The sequence below is a fragment of the Typopeltis vanoorti genome, chromosome 7 (genome assembly GCF_054136105.1).
Source record: "Typopeltis vanoorti isolate ZY-2024b chromosome 7, IOZ_Tvanoo_1.0, whole genome shotgun sequence".
Lineage (NCBI taxonomy): Eukaryota > Metazoa > Arthropoda > Arachnida > Uropygi > Thelyphonidae > Typopeltis > Typopeltis vanoorti.
In genome coordinates, this window is record NC_143555.1 from 73,711,825 (window position 1) to 73,730,129 (window position 18,305).

The 18,305-nt window shown below is 36.2% G+C and overlaps 1 protein-coding gene across 2 annotated transcripts in view; it reads right to left on the reverse strand.

Annotated features, from left to right (window-relative positions):
- Graf (GTPase regulator associated with FAK) overlaps window positions 1–18,305 on the reverse strand; it is a 573,290-nt gene that overhangs the window by 125,166 nt on the left and 429,819 nt on the right. For both annotated transcript variants that reach the window (XM_090395958.1, XM_090395957.1), the window contains one exon: window positions 665–770. In XM_090395958.1, coding sequence (XP_090252084.1) covers window positions 665–770 — 106 coding nt within the window. The remainder of the gene's footprint in view (window positions 1–664; window positions 771–18,305) is intronic.

An 18,305-nucleotide genomic window follows, 5' to 3' on the forward strand; every position in this document is an offset into this window, starting at 1 on the left:
TGATGCTGAGTTGGAGTTTGTTGCAGTAGCAGACGCTTCACTCTTCATCCTGGTTCCCTGAAGAAAACAGAGCAGGAAGGCTTTCATGCCAACATCCTAGTCAGCATGTAATTATTTCGTTGTGCTGCACCATGACTTTGTTTTGGTTTGAGCCAATAAGCATACAATTTGGTCAGGTAAATCTCAAACTGCCTGCCTATACTCATTCATTCAGAGAACCAACTGAGACTTCTGATCTAATGTCCATTCCTCACCAATTTGTAGTGTGCCCTACTAGTAAATATGGACATTAGATCAGAAGCCCCAACTGGTTCTCTACATTCCTTAAAAGAAATGTGTAGGTCTCCTCCAGTATTCAGCTCTAACTCTTTAGTTTAAGAACAGGAGTACAGAATGCAGAACATCTGAAATTACCCTTGTACATTACCCCACACTTCTCCCTTTTATAAGTTACTGATTCCTGCATCAGAACTACTGCTATACATGACTTGCCAATGAGATTGGTCATTCCTGGCAGTCTAATTTGCTAACGTGCATTTTATACTCTTAATGAATATTACACTAATATACATTAACAGAAATCAACTTTAATTGTGCTTATATCAGCATTAACTTATTACATGTAAGAAAACTGCATGACATTATTTCAGAAAAAAAGACTTACTTGCATAGATGTCTTATTAAAATTTCCAACATATGAAAATTGGATTTTGGAAGTGTATGTACAAGAGAGTGGATGCTGTTTATCCTCAAAACTTTATTTTCATGTTCTGAAAAGTAAAATAAGAAACTTTATTGATAGAGAATATTAAACATTTTCCCCTATCTTTTTGAGAGCAATTCTTAAGAATGAAAGGTCCAGTTATTGTCAATTTATATAACAGATTAAGAAAGGAAAAAAAAAAATTCATACAAGATTTAATATTTATGGCTTCATAAAGTACTATGCATTACTCTTCTAGACCGAGTACTAGGCATTGCTTTTATTAACCAACCTGCTCTAAAGACAAATATGTAGAAATTTTGAATGTATATCCCCCCCCCCCCCTCACAAAAAGTTGTAAACCTATTTATTACTTTTACATTGGTACTGTTGGTGAGCTCCAAGGGTCAAATAATCCAGAAACTACTCAAAAGACCAAACATGACATTTTTTAGACTACATCAAGCCTTCAAAATAAACAGGGTAGGGATCTTCCAATAACCATGTTTACATGGATACACAGTTACACCCCAAGTTATATAACACACAACTTACGTAAATTCAAAATTATGTAATAAATCTACTAGTGCGTATGAACATGTTTGCGCAGGTGCATCTTTGACAGCCTTATTACAGTACAGTAGTAAATGCCTCACGCGATTAGCTCAGTCACTTGTTATCACTGCTAGTTTCTTTTTTTTTTTTTTCTTTTAAATGGAATGCAAACGCAAAACAGAATGCGCTGGTAATAAATCTAAAAAACAAAGGTCTGCAATTGCTTTAGAAGAAAAGAAGTTGAAAATAATTCTTATGTATGAAGGCGGGAAAATTCTATCAACAATAGCTCGGGAAATAAATTGACCTATTTTGACAGTGAATACAATAGTTCGCATTGTTGAAAGCACGAAAAGTGCGGCGTTGAAGGGCACAATTATTACCAAGAAGAGGGTGGGCCTGATATCAGAGATGAAGAAATTGTTCTCTCACTGGATTGATGAGCTGACACAGAAGCGGATACCGTTACATTTACTGATTATCCAGGAGAAGGCTATGTCCTTATATAAGGATTTAAAAGAGCAGACCGGCATCACGGACACAGAGAGTACATTTAAAGCTAGTGCCGGATAGTTTGACCGATTCAAGAAATGTAAAAAATCTGCACAGCATCAAAATCATGGGTGAGGCAGCAAGTGATGATACAGATGTGGCAAGTCGATTTCCTGAACTTCTGGCAGAAATAATTGAGGAGGGGAAATATTTGACTGAGCAAATATTTAATGTCGATGAAATGGCTCTGTTTTGGAAGAGGATGCCAACACGGACATTTATTGCAAAAGAGGAAAACCTTCATCATCTACCGCCAACCACCATCCCACTAGTATTTTCACAAACAAACATCCATGCCCGTTGCGGGATTCGAACCCGCAGCCTTTTGGCTGGAGAGAGGATACGCTAACCACTCAGCCAACTAGGCTGGCAAATGATTAACACCAGCAGCAACCAGGTGGCACCCTACCAAGTACTAACTGGGCTCAGGTTTGCTTAACTTTGGTGATCAGAGGAGAACTGGTGCTTTCAAACCGATCTGGCAACTGACATGCTGCTGATGCGATAATTTCTTTTATATTATTCCATTCTTTCTTGATTTCTTTAATTTACCTTGTATTTTTTCTAAGTAGTTATTAATCCTCTGTTGGTATAAATTTCTTATACTTGAATCATTTAGTAGTCTTACTTTGTAATTAGATTTTGCTTCTCTAGTTTATTTTTTTTTATTTTTTGTATTTTTTGTAGCCAGTTTGGCGGAAATCTTAGTTTTGCCTATACTAAATAGTGATCTATGTCCATTTCTAGCCCTCTTCGAACTTTAACGTCTAGGAAGAGGTTTGCTGCTTTTTCATTTGCTATAAAGTAGTCTATTATTGATCTTTGTCCTCTTGCACACCACGTATATTTATGTATATTTTTATGTTTGTAAAATGTATTCATTATTTTTAAATTATTATATATTGTATAACAGTGAGTCGCTTTCCATTTTTGTTTACTGTTGGTTCGCCAAATTTTTGTATATTATTGTTAATTTTTTTTTCATTCCTATTCTGGCATTAAGATCTCTGGGTATAATTAAATGGTCTGTTTTATTTAATTTTTCAGATATTCCTTGTAACTCTTTATAAAAGTAATCATTTTCTTCTTCTTTTCCTTCTTCAGGGGCATAGACTACAACAACTGTTAAATTTTCTTTATTTAATTTTAATCGCACTTCTAATATTCTTTCATTCCAGTATGTATAATGAGTTATTTTTGCTTTAATTGATTTATGGATCCAAATCATTACACCCACTTTTGCATGTGTTTGTTTGTCCACTCCACTATATATGATATTGTAATTAGCTGTTTCTTTTGTTCCTTTTAAGTTTCTTTTTTGTTTCTGTAAGAACTGCAATTTCTATTATATTTTTGTCATTTAAAATTTTATCTAATTCTTCTTCTTTATGTGCTATGCTTCTAATGTTCCATGTAGCATATTTCACCACGTTTTTCTTTTTCCAAAGTTTCTTAACCTTTTCCAGTTTGTGGTCATTTCCCATGTTTTCTGTCCGGTTTGGATTTCATTGAGACTTGAAAGTAATATGCGTTTCCCTATGTCAAGTGACTAGCATGACGATAGGTATCCTAGGTATCGATGCAGAGGACGACGTGGGACTAGCACTGCACAGAGGCCTATACATGCTAAACCACGTCCGTGGAGACAAATTAGCAGATCTCATCATTAAAACTCACAACAATAGACAGCAGGAGGATTTAAACCTCGCCTAACAAGTCAGTCGACTCCTAGTATCGATCTGCCAGAGAGGGAAAAAAAAAAGCCCCTTCTATGTTTCTTGGTTCTGTTTCTGTATGTTCACGCTTAATCCACATAGGAGGGGGCAGACCAGAGAACCCGAGCGGCGAAGGCTTACAGCGAGGCGGTGCAGCTCCTTGCGGGCTGCATCACTCAGGCTAGGCTCTTCCCCCGTTCTTGCAGTAGTTTTCTGTTAATTCACCGACTTTTGTTGTTCTGTTTATGCGTGTTCCAGCTCCTTTGTTGTTTCTGTTTATGCGTGTCTTAGTTCTTTTGATTTTCAATTTATGTGTGTCTTCCTGCATTTGTTTTTTTCACTTCTTTCATCGGCCAGACATCTGAAGAGGTGGCTGGCAGGAGAACGCGGAGGAGAACGGATGGAGGGAGATAATGTCGGATATCTGCTTGGTGCTGGCATTTAAGGCAGGCCAAGTAGATCGACTGAGGCCTCTTTTAACTATCTACTACTATCCACTCTATCTTCCCTCTCCTCTCTCACTATCAAGCTGACTCTCAGCACAACTTTTTTTAAATCTAAAGAGGCCAGTGATGAAAGGCATGAACTCCCATTCTACCTACTCACTGATGAGACCTCAATAAAGGTTGAAACCGGTCTGGGTAGTGACCTTCTCTCATAATGTTGAACAGTAATACAATTCCTAGGAGCTAAGTTCACATTATGGGAAAATATCAAGAATAGTGATTGGAGCTTGCTCCACCTTAGACATGAGTTGCCTCAGCTTGCACTATCTTAAGGGTCAGTTGCTGCAGTATCCAGGTATTTGCTTACGCTTGGAATCGCCGAACTTTATATAGTTTCTACTATATTCAGCATGAAACTCCTTGAGTTTCTTATTCGGCTAAGAAATGATATGGGATATATATTCCCTAAACTTAAACAAGTTATATGTTGCCGAATTGAAGCCTTTGGCTCTTCATATGTCTAATAAGTAGAAACTACAGTTTGAGAGGAAAGAGTCACCTCCTTGCAATCAAATTGCTCTAATAGCACTGGGGGGGAGGGGGAGTAAGAAGTATGGGAGAGTTACAGGGAAAGAAGAGTAGAAGACCATTCTCCAGACATGATATACCAAGTGTATATCGTACGAAGTAAGATCAGGTATAGCTTGGATATCTCGAGTTTGCCATGCCTGTACTCACCAATGTGAGCCCCTGAGCTCCTGATTTTCCATATTATAGAATAAATTTGTAAAAGTGAAAAGATAATTTGTATTTAGAAAAAATTAAAGTGGAAAGCATTTGTCAGTTGAGTATTAGTAGTAGTTTTGTGCACAAACAACAAAAAAAAAAAAAATACAATTTCTGAGAAAACAATGACTGACACAGGTGCTGAGTTGACAAGAATTACAGCAGGCGACAGAGACGTGTGTGTAACTGGCACAGCAATTAGAACTGGAAGTGGATAATGGTGACATTTACGAGCTTATTTTGAGTCACGATGAAGAGCTAACTAATGATGACTTTATTCAGTTGGAGGCATTCCGAAATTCCAAAGAAAATACTAAGCCGATTGAACTGCTAGACATAAAGAAATTTACAACGAAGGGACTAGCCAAGGTTTTTAACTTGATGGACATGACGTTAACAAAATTAGAATCGATGGATCTGAACATTGAGCAGTTCGAAAATGTTAGCCGCCGTATATATATATTCCGATATGTCTAGACACAAGGCCGTCTACAAGGATAAGAAGCATGTGACCATACAATCTACTCTAGACATGTTTGTGAGATACCATTCACAACAAAGTCAAAAGGACAACTCAGACGACCTCGACTACCTTCAGCCTTCAACATTGAAAGGGGTCAAATTCCTGAAAAACAGCATTCCTTAGGACAGCCAACTTAGCCGTCACAAGACATTTTTTTATTTGAAAAGTGAATATTTCAGTTTGTTTTCATATTCTTTTATATTATGTATTTTTCATGCTTTCATATTTACAGTATGTATATTATTTAAATACAATTGATAATTTTTTTAATAAATTTAATTTAATCCTTTATCCAAGTGTAAACAAACAAAGTTTGCACCTGAAATATCTTCAGCACTGAGGCAACTCATGGTAAAGGTGAACTAAGCTCTCATCACTTGTCTTAGTATCTCCCATAATGCAAAGCACATCTTCTTGCGGATGTGTATAATGCTATGCATTAAGGGAAGGGCCACTACCCAGACCGGTTTCGACCTTTATTGAGATGATAATTTGATGCCAAGATGATGATTTTTTTTAATCACCCCAAAAATGGAAAATATCTGATTAATGGCAAAAAAATTAATGTAAGACAGTGGTATGAGTAGCCATTGAACATTTTATTGTATGCATGTAATTTACAAATTCAACTTACGTAAAATTTGAGTTACGTAAAGGTGTACAGAACGCATTATTTACATAACTCAGGGTGTAACTATATATATATATATATATATATATATATATATATATATATATATATATATATATATATATATATATATATATGGTATGTATAGTTATATATTTCAAAGATATAAATTTCTGGAATTTCCTCTTCACATATTAAAAACTCTGCAGATTTTGTTTCTAAAATCAAGGATATCAAACTTAAAAAAAAAACAGATTTAATGGCCAGTTTCAATATTGTTTCTCTCTTTACAAATGTACCTGCTCAAGAAGTCCTCGATCTTCTCAAGAACAAATTATCAAAAAAACTCTTTGCTCTCCTCTCCCACTGCATAAAGTCAGGATACTTCAAATATGACAATTGGATCTACTTACAAAACTCAGGTCTGGCCATGGGCAGCCCACTCTCTCTCTGATTCTCGCAGATATATTTCTCAACGATTTTGAAGAAAAAGCTATCAACTCCTTCCATCTTAAACCAAAATTCTGGTATCGCTATATTGATGATATTTTCCTCATCTGGGAAGATGGTGTCAATAACCTCAATTTATTTTTAGACCACCTAAACAAGTGCTATGAAAAAATCTCTTTTACCTTCGAACTGGAATCAGATGACTACCTCCTCTTTTTAGACCTGAAACTTACCAGATGTGCTGAGAGTATTAAAATCTAAATTTTTAGAAAGCCTACTCACACTGATAGATACCTTCATGCTTCCTCCCATCACTATCACCCACAAAAATTTGGTATTATTTCCACCTTAGCTCACCCGAGCCAAATCATTACTTACAGAAGAAACAGAAATTGAAAATGAACTCCTTTTTCTTAAAAATACTTTTATTAATAATGGTTTCTCTTCTAAGAAAATTAACAAATTTCTTTCCCCCAGTCACTCAACTACTTCTGAAGATCCCTCTTCCCCAAGAGCCTTCATCTCCTTGCCTTACATCAGCTCTATTTCACCAAAACTGTCAAAGATTCTCAAGAAGTTTAACTTCAAAACTTGCTTCACTACGCTTCCAAAACTTAGTTTGATACTTAGCAAACCTAAACAGAAACATCTTCCAACTCAGTTTCCAGGAGTGTACAAGATTTTATGTGATTGTGGAAAGCCATACTATGGCCAGACTGCTAAATCCATCCTTCTATGTTTGGAAGAACATCGTCGAGACATCTCATATAACAGGACTAGAGCTAGCGCTCTCTCTCTAGCCACATTCTCTTTTCAGCTAACTCAGACAAAGGCTGCCAACACATTGTGAACTGGACTCAAACTTCTAACATCCATGTGTGCTATGATGAACTCGAGAGAAAGATTGTCAAATCAAGGGAAATTTCTCTAGATTCCTCTCATATCAACAACAGCCTGAGTTTTAATCTCTCTGATGCACGCATTGCCTCTGTTCAGTACTGGCGCACTTGCGACAGCACGTAGTATACGTTTGTTTGGAACTCAAGCTCGCATTTTGTTTTCAAACACGCTACTGTCTTTTTATACTTGTTCTGTTATTACAATTTTAAGTCTCTGTAATTCTTTATATACTTCTTTGATTGTGATACCTGAAGATGTTGATCAATTCAACGAAACTAGTAAACTAGTAGTATCTTTTCAAATATATCATGTCATCTTTTTATCTCTCGGTATCAGTCATTAAAGCTTATTCATAATATTCCAACCAAGTAAAAATGAATTCTGAAAAAAAAAAAAAAAAAAAAAAAAAAAATATATATATATATATATATATATATATTTTTTTTTTTTTCATATCAATAGTGTGTGTGTGGCATGCATGTGTGTAAAAGTTTAGCAACAAGTTTTCTAATGGGTAGAAGTTTTCAGAGATATTTTTGTGAAGCTTATCTCAGATGCCAATGACCAGCACTTCCAAGACAGTTTTTAGAATGGGATATGACCTGCTTATTCTTAAAAAAGGTGCTCATTAATTATTACAATTTAATGAGCAGCTTCAGAGAAAATGAGACAGCACAGGTCCTGAAAGATAAGGCTTTTATTACTCTCAATTTTTGTGATATTCAACCTGTGTGTACATACATGAACTCTCATTATAGCAAACACTACTAAAAAGTTTGAACCAAAGCCTCACAAGTGGGTGCAATGCTATGCTATGCTAAAAAAATCCACAACAAACTATTATTGTAGACCCTATGAGCTTGCTACAGTGAGTTGACAGCATGTATGTGTGCTTCTTTTAATGATAATCCCACCTGCAACAGGTTATTAATCCACAGCACACTAATATCATGGATATATTTAGGGTCAGATAATAAACAAACCTGCTGTAAAGACAAATATGTAAAAAGTGTTACAAGTGTCCATTAAGCAGGATGTTGGTCTTTCGGGATGAAAGTCAATGCGGTTATTCCCTTTGAAATAAATTTTGCATATTGCATTTTGTAAATTATCTGTAAATATCTTGCAGAAGGTATTCATTTTTTTAATTTCCTGCAAAAATTGCTTTAAACATTAAGCAATATCATTATGTGACACCTCCAAGGAGTTCAAGGACTCATTGCAAGAGGGCACTCTGCTCCTTACACATCACTTCATCTCCCCCTACTACTTAATTTTCCACCTGCACACAACTACCACCAATGCCATCTACTGTCCATCATCTTTTTTTTTTTTTGTAAATTGCATGTGTTCTCATGGCTGATTTGTCTGTATGCAGGATGAAAAAACCCAATGGAAAATCTGTATGCTTGTTGAGTATTTCTAACTTTGCCACTCACATAGAAAAAAATAATAGTAATATGCATTTTCCATATTATGGAATAAATCTGTAAAAGTGAAAAGATAATTTGTATTTTAAATTTAGTTTAATCCTTTATCTAAGTGTGAGCAAACAAAGTCTGCGCCTGAAAGTATCTTCAGGACTGGCGTCAGGTAGTACAACCTGAGCCCAGTCCTGAAGATACTTTCAGGTGCGAACTTTGTTTGCTCACACTTGGATAAAAGATTAAACTAAATTTATTATAGTCTAACCAAGTGAAAAATAAACTTTCAATAATTTGTATTTAGAGAAAATTAATGTGGAGAGCATTTGTCAGTTGAGTATTAGTAGTTGTTTTTTGTATAGGATTAAAAAATATATACAATTTCTGTTGTAACTTCTGTTATTTTTTTCAAGACAACATCATTGGTTGATTATAGTTCTGGTGTTTTGGCTGGCAGGTTTAATATCAGTATATCACAATGAGAAATAACACGAAGCACTTTAACACTACAGAAATGCAAATAACTATTTTGTAAGTATAACCATATTAATTATTACTTAAGCAGTGACTGTTTTAATTCTTTTATAAATCAGACTAATTAAGTCTTTACTGAACCTTGTTCAGTAAAATTTTTTAATTAAAAAACTATTGCCTCTCATGAAATTTTAATCAACTTTAATATCCAAATTTCGAGTATTTTCAGGAGCTTGCTTACTGCACGTCACACAAAAGCTCTACAAATAATCTTTCACTCTAGAAGGATTTTTCACTTGATTTCAAAGTTTATCATACTTTACAAGAAGTTATATTCTTGTTTTAATCCTTTACCTAAGTGTAAACAAATTTGCATGTGAAGTATCTTCATGACTAGTCTACTTGTATATAGAGGCTGCTGGCCTCAGTTCAATTGCCTTAATATTGTGTAATGCAAAACATACTTCCTTTCAGACATGTTATTATGCATTGGGGGAATGCGGCTATTCCCTTTTCATTTTATTTATTTTATTTTTATGTAATTTATTAGCTTTCAATTCCAGGAATATAAGATACCACTGATCTCTGGTAACTGAAATATGAGATACAGACTTGTGATTGCAAATTATGTAATATCTGCTAGAAACTGTGCCTATAGAAGTAGCACATCTCACCATTGCTGTAGCAGTATTGCTATTCATAATGAGGAATCTCTTTTAGAAACTCCACAAGAGCATGCAAATCAGGATCAGAGAAAAATCAACACTGAAGTTGCCATTTAGAATCACTAATTTATGACAATTTTTCTTCATCAACGCAGCACCATCAGTGGTATAATGCAGAACAATTGAAAGAAATCTATACCTTCAATTGATTGGGTTTGGAGAAATGTATATGACTATGTTGAAAACAGTATTGTCATTAGGCAAAACACATTCAGCAGCAGAAATACCTCCTACTACATTTTTTTTTTTTATTTGTTCACAATTTGAATTTTCCTTACTAGAGCTAGGATTTTCTTACCAGAATCTGAGCATTGCATATTCCTATAGTTTTTCAGCAAAAAAAATCAGAAAAATACTAAATAACTTGGAAATTAAAGTTGCCTCTCCAATTGCACTCAACCAATGTGTTCCAGAGCAAACACTTGCCCTATATAATCTCTACAATCTTTATACTTAGCTGGTACTTATCCGAATGCATGTAAGCAATAATATTAGCCCAGAAAATATTAAAAAAAGAGGAGAAACAGAAGTCTACCATCAACTGCTGATCAATTCCCATCATATCAGTCCTCTTCAAATAATGGGGAAGTCATTAACAGTCAACTTCTCCACTACCTAGAGGTCCGCTGCTTAATCAGCAACCATCAGCGTGGATTCCACCATTCAAGATTCACAGTTGACTACTTAGCCTATAACACCTACCACTGGACACATGCTATGGAAAGGTTTGGAGAAATGTGTTATCACTCTTGACATTTCCAGAACTTTTGATCTCATCTGACATTGAGGCCTGCCAAACTAATTGCCATCCTTTAGTCTATCTGCCAAACCTGAGTAGCCAGCTTTCTTTCTCTCTGGTCATTCATTTACTGTATGTCAGGGTGGATGGTTCCTCTTCTTTTCAAGCTTTGCCAACAATGTGGCAAACCTTAAAGCTTTGTCCTTTCACTTAGTCTCTTTCTCCTGTACATAAATGATCTCCTTTGAATCACAACTAACCCTATTCATAGCTTTGTAAATGATGTACTCTCCATTCATTATACTCATTTGACAAACTATGTCATGCTTGAAAGTTTATTTTTCACTTGGTTAGAGTATAATAAATTTAGTTTAATCCTTTACCCAAGTGTGAGCAAACAAAGTTTGCACCTGAAAGTATCTTCAGGACTGGGGTAAGGTGGTACAACACCAGGGCACTCCTTGCAAAGGTGGAGCAAGCTACCAACACTCATATCTCAGTATCTCCCATAATGCAAAACACATCTCCTTGCGGATATGTCTAATGTTATGCATTAAGGGAAGGGCCACAACCCAGACTAGTTTCGACCTTTATTGAGGTCTCTTCAGTTGGCCCTTCCCTTAATGCATAACATTAGACATATCCGCAAGGAGATGTGTTTTGCATTATGGGAGATACTGAGATAGGAGTGTTGGTAGCTTGCTCCACCTTTGCAAGGAGTGCCCTGGTGTTGTACCACCTTACCCCAGTCCTGAAGATACTTTCAGGCACAAGCTTTGTTTGCTCACACTTGGATAAAGGATTAAACTAAATTTATTATATGCCATGCTTAGACATACCAATTTACAAGATCATCTATAACCAATGACATCGATCTTCATACATCTTTCAATAGGGGGTAAGGACAGTCTAGCAACCTTCAATGCCATCAAAATGCAATATTCTCTTTTCTCTTCCAAAAGGGGATCCCAACTCACCTACTCATCTTCAGTAAAAAAAAAAAAAAAATCAACAGACAAAATCAAATCTCTTTGTTTGAACTAAATTTTTCCTCCAGCCTGTGGCATATTTCTTCCTCCTGTGGCATAAACACATCACATAAATTGCTTGACTTGGCATCCAAAGGAAAAGTCATCCTTAGAATACTGCTGCTCACACATTTTGGGTGGTGCATTAACACTCCCCTACCAAAAAAAAATATATATATATATATAAATAAAAATAAATTCTTAATGCAGTCCAGAGAAGAGTCATTTGGCTGGTAGATGATCCCTCTCTTACAGACTCACTTCAACTTCTATCTCACGGATGCAATGTTTCACCACTGTGTCTATTCTAACATACTTCAATGGTAACTACTCAACAGAATTGGCAACCATAATTCTGCACTTTCCAATGAGCAGCAGCTGCCCAGCATCCATTTTCAGTGCAGCTACAAACACATCAAACCTGTTTCTCCTCTTTTTCTTTTATTTCACCTATCTGTCCACTGGAACAGATTTCCTCATGAAGTATTCCCAAACAACTACAACTCTGCAAGCAAAATGTCAATAACTTTATTCCAATCCTTATCTGCACCACACACACACACACACACACACACACACACAGCATTAATGTGCTTATAGGTCCTTTGACTTCTCGTGTATGGGATTAACATTAGCTAGAATGACAAGAAAATCACTACAGTTTGAATTTTTCAAATCAGTCCAGAAGAATCAAATTTGTTACAAAATGAAGTGATGCTAGCTAGTCACTTCACACTGAAACAGTACCAAGCAGAGAGACTGGTACATGCTGTTGTAGCCAACTGGATATGGATTGGGGGGGGACAATGACATCTAGTCTGTCATCCAACTTTATGACAAACATGCTGCAAGTTTACTCTGTATCAAAAATCAAGGAAGTGCATGTAAAGATGTTTCCCATCAAAAACATACATGAATCATGAAACTAAGGATACTTAGATAGTAAGTTTTTCCCTTGCCTGAACATTATAGGAAAATACAGTAAAATTGATGACGGTTATCTAAACAATCAACATCCCAGGAACTAGTTCACCTTAGAAATAGAAACCAATAAAGCCCCCTACCCTTCCTTGATGCTCTGATTACACACCAGCCTGATGAATCCCTGGTATTCTCTGTTTACAGGAAACCTGCACTTAACCATTAGATATACTGTATTTACCAATAACAGGGCAAATCTAATCAATTCTGATAACAGTGTCCTAACTACTAACCTTGACCACATCCTCAACACTTTAGTCAATGGCTACAACCCCCACCCACCCACACACACAAAATTCAAAAAGTATTAAGCCCTTAATCGCAACCCTTCTCTCCCTCATTCAGAACAGAGACTACACAAAGTCAGTCCTTAAGAAATACAATCTTACAACCACTTAGACCACATAAAAAATTGCCATCCCTTATCTACTCTACCAAAGACTAGCCACATTCCCTAGACCGCCAGGTATTTTCCAGTTATCTTGCAGTTGCAAAAAGTCACACTAACAGGTAGGACAGCCAATATCAGAATCTCTGAACACATATACTACCTCCAGTTCAACCATTACAACCACTCCAGACTTGTTGACCATGCTTTAGACACCCACCACAGGATACGCTGGAAGAAGGCTACTCTTCTTCACTGCAGCAAATACAAATATGAGAGGCAATTCCTTGAATATGCTGTAGCCCTGAGAAACTTTCCAAATCTCAACAAATTTGGGTGCAGGAAACTGCCCCAAAATTGAGAAGCACTCATCCTCAGATCTTCAAGCCCACTCATTTTAACCCGCAAAGAGATGCCATTTAGAACTCTAGGCCCAATTTTGGTTTCTTTCTTCAGCCTTGTTTATCCAGTGTTAGTGTCTGTATACACACACACACATAATTATTCTGTGATCCCCAATGATGGCAATTTGACTTTGCCAAAATAATGGAAGTATTAATTAAAGTTCTTAAAGGAAGAACTTTAATTAATACTTCCATTATTTACTATTAATTAACACTTCCATTATTTACCATTAATTAATACTTCCATTATTATTCCATTATAAAGTTCTTCTTCCTTTCCAGGCTTATAGGCCAAGTGGCCTGTTCCAGACTCAATTCCATCTTTTCAAGGGTCTTCCTCTGCACTGGGTACCTTTTGGGTGGTAATTTAGAATTTGTTTAGGTATTCTGCTTCTATTCATTCACAGTATGTGTTCTTTCCATTTTTCCCTATAGCAAATAACTATTTTTTCATTTAGAGTTTGTAATTCCATGTATTTCTGATTTTGCTGCTTTTCATTTTATCCATTATGGCGACTCCTTCAGTTTCTACACAGAAATTTCATTTTGAATGATTCAATTCTTCATTCATCTGCTTTTTTTTTAATGTCCATATCTCACTGCCATAAAGTAAGGTAGGTTTAGTTACTGTACTGTAGATCCATATTTGTGTGATTTTGTACATAATTGGGTGTGAAAATTTTATTTATAATGCCTGTTACTTTTAAAAAGTTTGATAGCTTTGGTTCTTATATCAGCTTCATTTTCATATGACATTGTGCATTCTAAATATTTGAATGTATTTACTTGCTCTATTATTTTGTTGTTTATTACTATTTTGATTATTATTGGATTAGCACCTCTGAAGCCTAATTGACTTTTGTTTTGTCTGTTTTTACCATACCATACCATATGTTTTTATCAGATTATTTAGACTGCATAATGATTTTTGTAGTTCATCTTCCAAGTTTCTAAGTAACCAAATAATCATTGTTTCCAAGGATTATTTGTTTATCAGCAAAAAGCAGAGTAGCTATCTGTTGTTACAGTTTATCTTGAATCCTCCTTCATTAGTTATCTTCCATTCTTTTATGATTTTATCTATGTATATATTAAAGAAAACTGGAGAGAGAGGGCAACCCTGACGTAGTCCTCTATTTATAGGTTTCCAACTTGATGTTAAATTAGTGTACTTTACAGATATTTTATTTTCTTGATAACATAGCACTGTAATATTTGGACAAACAAACCCGAAGGAGTTTATATTTTTCACAGATTCCTTAGCAGCCCTTCAAGCTATTAAGAACTGTTACACTAACCATCAAGAAATGCTTAAGAGACATAGCAAAAAACATAAACAAACTACATAAGGATTCCAAAATAATCTTCCAATGGATCCCATCCCATGTGGGATTAAAGGGAAACAAAACTGCAGATGAAGTAGCAAAAATGGCCACAACATCAAGTGATACCACAGATTTCGATCTTTTTAAAACCACCCAAAAAAAAAACATAAAAAGAACAATTCTTCAGGGCATGACTCACCACTGGTACTCAGCAGAAAATCCAGGAGCTACCATTAACTCCAAGTTTAATTGCAGTGCCACTACCATGATCTCTCGCCTCAAGACTGGCCACACAAGACCAATCAAGTTTAGCAGTGGCATAAAAGTCTTCCCCACCTGTAAATCTGTAACATCGAGGAAGCATCACCAATGCATTTGCTAAACTGTATGAATTTATTCATACAGCTCAGCAAATGCATTGGTGATGCTTTCAGGGTTGTTCTTGTGTAGAGGCTTAAGTGCTGTGAGGACATTATGTTGGAGGTTTAATGGATTTTTTACAACACTCAAAAAGAATTAAAATGGAATTTAATACTTCCTATATTTCGTCCTAGCCACTAGGACATCTACAGGGATTACAAAAACAATTAATGTAACATACACACAAAAACTTACAATACTAAGCCCAACCACGTGGGTGACACTAAAGTCCTATCTAGGTGGAGCACCCTCTAAGGGCGGTAGTAGGTGGCCTGGAATGTAAGGTGGGACCTCTGGTGATGAGTGTTTCCCAAATCTTCGGAAGCTTAATGCAACAGTATTTATTAAGATTTGGTTGGTTTTTGAGAGCTGCTGCTGCTTCCAAGAAAAGTCTCTCTTTCTTGAATTTGCTGTGGTGGAGCATGGTGGTTTTCTTCCAAGATACCCTGTGGGTGGTATCCAAAACATGGTCAGCCAAGCCTGAATGGCCATAGCTGTGTTTGCAGATGTAAGACTTGTGTTCCTCTAAGCAGATGGATGCTGATCTGCCTGTCTGTCCAAAGTACGCAGGCTTACAGGAACAGGGTACTTTGTAAACTCCAGGCAGAGAGAGAGGAGGGAGCTGATCTTTTGTAGAACAGATAAGGGTAGCAAGTTTGCAGTGGAGTTTATATGCTGTGTGTAGGTTGTACTTTTTTAGAATCTTGGCTTTTTTTCGGATGTGCCACAGATGTAGGGTATGGTGATGGCATTTTTAAATTCTTGTTGACAAGAAGGACCGGGAATGGGAGAGGAACTAATTATTTTTTTGATACTGTGATCGCTGTAGCCATTGGAGAGGAAAGTGTTGTGTATGTAGTTAAGCTCAGTAGTGAGGGCGGTTCCACTGGAACAAAGATTGTGGGCTCTCTTGGTAAGAGTTTTAATAATGCCATATTGTTGAGAAGGGTGGTGGTGTGAGAATTTGTGAATGTATCTACCTGTGTGTGTGGGTTTTCTGTATACAGTGAAGGCAAGTGTATCATTAGGCAGGCGTGTGACTAAGGTGTCTAGGAAGGGTAAACAATTGTTCTTTTCCTTTTCCATAGTAAACTGGATTCTTGGATGTAGGCTATTGAGATGACTGAGGAAAGAGTCTAATGTGTCTGGGCCATGAGGCCAAATAGAGAACACATCATCAACATATCTTAGCCAGATAGAAGGTTTAAGAGGGGCTGAGTCTATGGTTCGTTTTTCGAAATCTTCCATATAAAAATTTGCAAGGGGGGTGGGGAGAGGAGGAGAACCCATGGCGGTTCCCTCAATCTGCTTGTAGATTTTGTTCTTCCAAGAAAATTGTAGTAGGAAGTTAGTAATGATGTAAATTTTTCATGTAGTACTATCATATCCTGTACACCCCCCTTGAGGGTATATCAGGAATTTGATGACGATGATGATGAGAAAAAAAGTACTGAATGAAGAAGTAATGAAGAAAAATAAATTGCAAAGAGAATCTAAATGCCGAAAATAATTAAAAAGAGTTTTAACCTTTTTATATCTGCAGAAAGGATAGCATAAAAAAACAAAATTTTGGTGTTTAGCACAATGGATGGTCATGGAAAAGAGCAGGTAGATGATTGTATAAGAGTGGTGTGGAAAGAGTTTGCATGAGTTGCATCATCTGGCAATGAACAGAAGGAAATAATGAAGAAAATAGTGAAAACTGCATCATCACCACCAAGGGACACTTGGAGTCATTGACAGAGATAATGATGAATATCTTACAAAATGTCCATTTAACAGAATTTCTCTCTCTCTCATTTACCATGATCTGAGTACTATTTCTGCTCCTTGATCCAAACACCGCTCTGAATAATCAATGAATATATAGAGAATCTTCATTGAATCTTCAGTGGGAAATGAAGATCTTCATTTCCCACTCCACACAAATCCACAATCATTATTCAAGCATATTTTTCTCAAACATTTGTGCCAAAGCAGTCCATGATAAAAATTCAGCATATGTCAAATGGTTCACGTTAAACCCTTCAGGCTTTGCACTCTCAGTTGTACTTTCTTGTCCCTTCTTAAGGTTACTACTTGGTGCAACTTCTGCTTTTCTCACATCAAAACAGTACCATGATACTGCATCAGTATGAATTTTCCCCAACTCCTGTGCAGCCAATCTAGGCAAATTGCTTAACTCCTACTATACTCAACTAAAAAGTAATCAGAAGAAATCCTCAATAGTTTAATTACAATACAGATGATATCTCCCAACATTGTGCTCAAACTTTGTGTCCCAGAATTAACAGTCATCCTTTATCATTTATACAAGCTATCATAATCGATCAACATCTATCCAACAGAATAGAAGCAAGCTTATATCCAACCCAATCCTAAAAAAATGAGATCAGCCCTCACTTTAATTCTCTCAAAAACAATTGAGAAACTCATTAATTCAATCACTCGTGCTCTACAGCATATCTTCTAGCCAAATTACATAGTCATGTAATTTGGCTAGAAGATATGCTGTAGAGAATTATAGAGAAAGTCAAATGTTTACACTTGATGGCATTTCCATGGTATTTGATCAGGTCAGAAGTCATTACCAAGCTACATTTTATCCTCTACTGTTGCACAGGAGTTGCCAGTTTCCTGTTTGGCCACACATTCAGTGTCACAGAGATCTTTTGATTTCTCTATCAATGCTAGAGTATCTAGGGCTCTGTTCTTTCATCCGCACACCCTTCTTCCTCTACATTAATCACCATTTGTCACTAAATGCCAATCCTATCCACAGCTCTGTTGATAACAGTACCCCTCCATCCTTCTAAATTCAACAAACTATCCAGTGCTCAAATGATTCAAACTTTACAATTCTTTATGTTTTAAGCTAATCTGCTTGCTATTCTATAGCAGGAGTGAGGATAACATGTGAACTTCAATGCTACCAATTACACCGATATCCAGCCATTCAAGAAACATCAATGGATAACTGCTTTCTTTCTTTCTTCATAATCACTTGTATACACAAGGTAAGGATATGTTACAAGTTTAGCAACCTCCTGAGTATGGGGATGATATTAAACACACAGAAATACATATGTATGTATATATATGTGTGTGTGTGTGAGAGAGAGAGAGAGAAGTATTT